The sequence below is a fragment of the Sinocyclocheilus anshuiensis genome, unplaced genomic scaffold (genome assembly GCF_001515605.1).
Source record: "Sinocyclocheilus anshuiensis isolate Anshui unplaced genomic scaffold, SAMN03320099.WGS_v1.1 scaffold242, whole genome shotgun sequence".
Lineage (NCBI taxonomy): Eukaryota > Metazoa > Chordata > Actinopteri > Cypriniformes > Cyprinidae > Sinocyclocheilus > Sinocyclocheilus anshuiensis.
Window position 1 is genome coordinate 936,617 of NW_015546053.1, and position 4,072 is coordinate 940,688.

At 31.0% G+C, this 4,072-nt stretch overlaps 1 protein-coding gene across 1 annotated transcript in view; it reads left to right on the plus strand.

Annotated features, from left to right (window-relative positions):
- Positions 1–4,072, plus strand: part of LOC107699228 (serine/threonine-protein kinase D2-like) — a 41,799-nt gene that overhangs the window by 22,121 nt on the left and 15,606 nt on the right. Inside the window, exons 3-5 of the mRNA XM_016500428.1 lie at positions 1,488–1,619; positions 1,819–2,015; positions 3,153–3,336. Coding sequence (XP_016355914.1) covers positions 1,488–1,619; positions 1,819–2,015; positions 3,153–3,336 — 513 coding nt within the window. The remainder of the gene's footprint in view (positions 1–1,487; positions 1,620–1,818; positions 2,016–3,152; positions 3,337–4,072) is intronic.

The following is a 4,072-nucleotide window of genomic DNA, read 5'->3' on the forward strand; positions in this document are numbered from 1 at the left end:
ATGATGGCAATTCACTCAATCTCATTCTCATACATGTTTGAATTAATTTTAGTTTGTACTGTTTGAAAAGTATTAATACATTGTAGTACATGTTATACAGTCTTTATAATGTAAAGAGTATTTAATAATAATGTATCATATTACAGTAATGAGAATACAGGGAGAAGAACTTAATTTAATAATACTGTGTTGTGTTTGTTAACAAAAACTATTACAATTAATTTTCATTCATTGAAATAAGATCAAATTTAAATTTTAGATAAAAATGAGAAATTCCTTGGCAACTAGCTGAAATAAAATAAGTTAAGGATACCAAAATGACTAAAACCAAAACTGAAATAAATATAACTTAAAAGTAGATTAAATACTATTAATACATATTGATATTACAAATATATAAACAATCTTAATATTAAAGAAATTAAAATGTCAAAAACACAAAATAAAATGAACAAAACCTAAATGAGTGAAAAATGATGATATTTAAAAATATTAATATATGCTATAGGATATAAATAATACTAAAATATCACCATAATAAGTCTGGGATAATGATAATTTCCAAAAACGTGTCCCTATTTAATTTACGATTTTATAAATGAAATTTGACCAGAATCAGATATAAATATAAATATTTTTTTGGAGATTTACCCATAATACATAGAGATTTTCAAGATAGCACTGGAACATAAATCCACGTTTTGTATTCTTTTATCGACTTATTGAAGCACTGAATTGATTTAAAACCACAGTATATGACACAAAGCAGTTTCCTGAAAGTTGACACACTTTTTAGAATGTTAAAATGCCATAATGTCAATAACTGAAATCTGAACAATAGCTTTTAACAAGAAGCCACGTCACTGAACTGAATATCAAAGTCTCATTTGGTGCATTTTAGCATTTTATCTAGTGGAGAAACTCCCACGAGCTCCAGTTGTTTGAACATGTGAGCCCGAGGTGAAGAGCCAAAGTGGAAGATGTAATCAGCAGTTGAAATAACAGATTTAGAGATGGGGAGATTCTGTATCTCTGCAACTCACACAGCTTCAAATGCTGCAAATCATGTGAATTTGCAAAATCGGCATAAGAATATTTTCAAGATCAAGACCTGAAAATGTTTTAAAGAATGTACAGTAAAAGTAAAAGTTTTGTAGTAGAAAGTTTACAGTAAAAGTGAACAGAGCCATTCAAGCCTTAAGCATTTTTGTTGCTGTTGTTGTTGTTAAATTAATGATAATAATAATAAAAAAAACAGATCTGTCGAAAATTGTATTTTCAAACTTTAAAATGTTGCAAATACAACTCTTTCTCAATTTAGGGACCATATTGGTGTATTGTGTTTCCTTTCATTTATCACTCAATTTGGTCATAAAATGTCTAATTTACCTTCATAAAACCTGCAGAAATCCTAAACAGGGTTTGAATGACGTTTGAGCAGTTAGCACTGATGTCTCCTTTTTGCGATTTTGTTGTGTATTCTGCAGCTGCTGCTACATCCGAGGACTTCCAGATTCGTCCTCACGCTTTAAACGTGCACTCATATCGTGCACCGGCGTTCTGCGATCACTGCGGCGAGATGCTTTTTGGCCTGGTGCGTCAAGGACTCAAATGCGATGGTGGGGACTCTGTCTTTCACAAGTTGTATTCTTCATACTGCACTTGTTTTCATTCAATCATAGCTAGACTTGTTGTGAGCGGTCATGCCACTACATTTATTTTCCATGTCCCAGCTATCTCCATCTATGTCCAAGAGTGTTTGGACATAAGTGTGATAAATGTCCACAGTGTCCAACTTTTTGCCCTCTCCCCCTGCAGGTTGTGGACTGAATTACCACAAGCGCTGTGCTTTTAGCATTCCCAATAACTGCAGCGGGGCGAGGAAGCGGCGGCTGTCCACCACGTCCCTCACCAGCAGTCAGTCTCTGCGTCTGTCCACCGCAGAGTCCCTCAGTAGTCTCAACAGCAGCGTGACGTCTGAAGAAGCCAGTCTCATCCGATCGCACACCCAGATGGTACAGCACACGTTCAATTCCATGTTTAAAATATTTGAATTAAGAAACATACTGTATGTTCCTCAGTAAAAACAACAGCTTTAGAGGAGACAGATTAAAATAAGAAATGTGCAAAGTAAATACATGGAAAAATTGTACATCTTGATTTTAAGTGTATTTTTGGTGTTTATATTGTGAAATATAATACAATATTTATATTGTGTTATTGTCAATATTGTGAAATATTATTACATGTCAAAACTGAATATTTAGCAGTCTTTATTGCAGTCTTCATTAAGTATGAATAACGTTAAAATCATTATAGTGGTGTCAAACGATTAATCGCAATTAATCGCATCTAAAATAAAAGGTTTTGTTTACATAATATATGAGTGTGTACTGTGTATATTTATTATGTATATATAAATACACACACATGCATGTATATATTTTGAAAATATTTACATGCATAAATTTATATTCATATCATTTATATTATATACTGTATAAATATATTTAATATATAAACATAATTTTTTTCTTAAATATGTACATGCATGTGTTTGTATTTATATATACATAATAAATATACACAGTACACATACATATATTATGTAAACAAAACCTTTTGTTTTGGATGCGATTAATCGTTAGACAGCACTAAATCATTAATATTTCATCAAATCAGCATCTATCTATCTATCTATCTATCTATCTATCTATCTATCTATCTATCTATCTATCTATCTATCTATCTATCTATGAATTTTTATTTAATTATTTTAAGCATTTATCAATCTCAGTTTATATTAATTGCAACATTTACTAATACATTATTAAAAGTTGTCTATGTTAGTATTAATTAATGGACCTGAGCTAAAATGAACTAACAATGAACAGTTGTATTTTTTATTAATTACTGTTAACAAATATTACTAAATACTGTAACAAATGTATTGCTTATATTTAGTTAATATTAGTCAATGCATTACTTAATATGACTTAACTAATGAACCTTATTGTGAAGTGTTACCATAAAAATATAGATAACTATATTTAGTAATAATATACATAGATTTTTCAATTAACTTTAACATAATGGAATCTTAATGTTTAATTTAATAATATCATGTAAATATCATGTTGTTCTGTCTCCAGCCCCGCACCCCCAGTGAGGCCAGGCGCTTTTACACCGGGCGGCCCGTCCACCTGGACAAGATCCTCATGACTAAAGTGAAGGTCCCGCACACATTCGCCGTTCACTCGTACACGCGTCCCACCGTGTGTCAGTACTGCAAGAGACTGCTGAGAGGACTCTTCCGCCAGGGACTCCAGTGCAAAGGTCTGACAATCCTGCTCAATAATCCATCCTGATTTACAAATTAGTACTACAGTACAACAGCTAGGTAATTATTCATAATGTATTCATTCATGTTGTATTAGTGAATTCCACATTTACCTGCATAATGACCCATATGCAATGACAAGGTGATTGGATTGAGTTTGCGGTAATGATTGGCTGACTGGACATTCTTCAGTCAAATAAATAAATGCATGGACATAAAATATTGATTTGAGTTTAAATTAAATATTGAGTTGAGTTGAAATTATGTAATTATGTAGTTATCTTGCTTGTAGATTATCTTAAAATAACAGTAAAAGTACACTTAATATGTCCACTCTCTTTAAAAAAAAAGGGTCAGTAAGTTTTTTTTTTTTTTGTAAGTTTTTAAACAAATTAATACTTGTATTAATCAAAGGATGCATTAAGCCTATCAAAGGTGACAGTAAAGACATTCGTGCAAACATTTCTATTTCAAATAAATGCTGTTCTTTAGAATTTTCTATTCATGAATTAATCCTTAAGAACGTATCATGCCCCCCCCCCCAAAAAAAGAATAAAATAACATAAAATAGAAACAAATATATATAACAAATGAAAAAAAAAAAAAAATTTGCAGATATTTTTCAACATTAATAATATTGAGAAACGTAAATTATCAGCAAATCGGCTGAAAATTCAGCTTTGCCATCACAGGAATAAATTACATTTTAAAACATATACAAATAGAAAACAG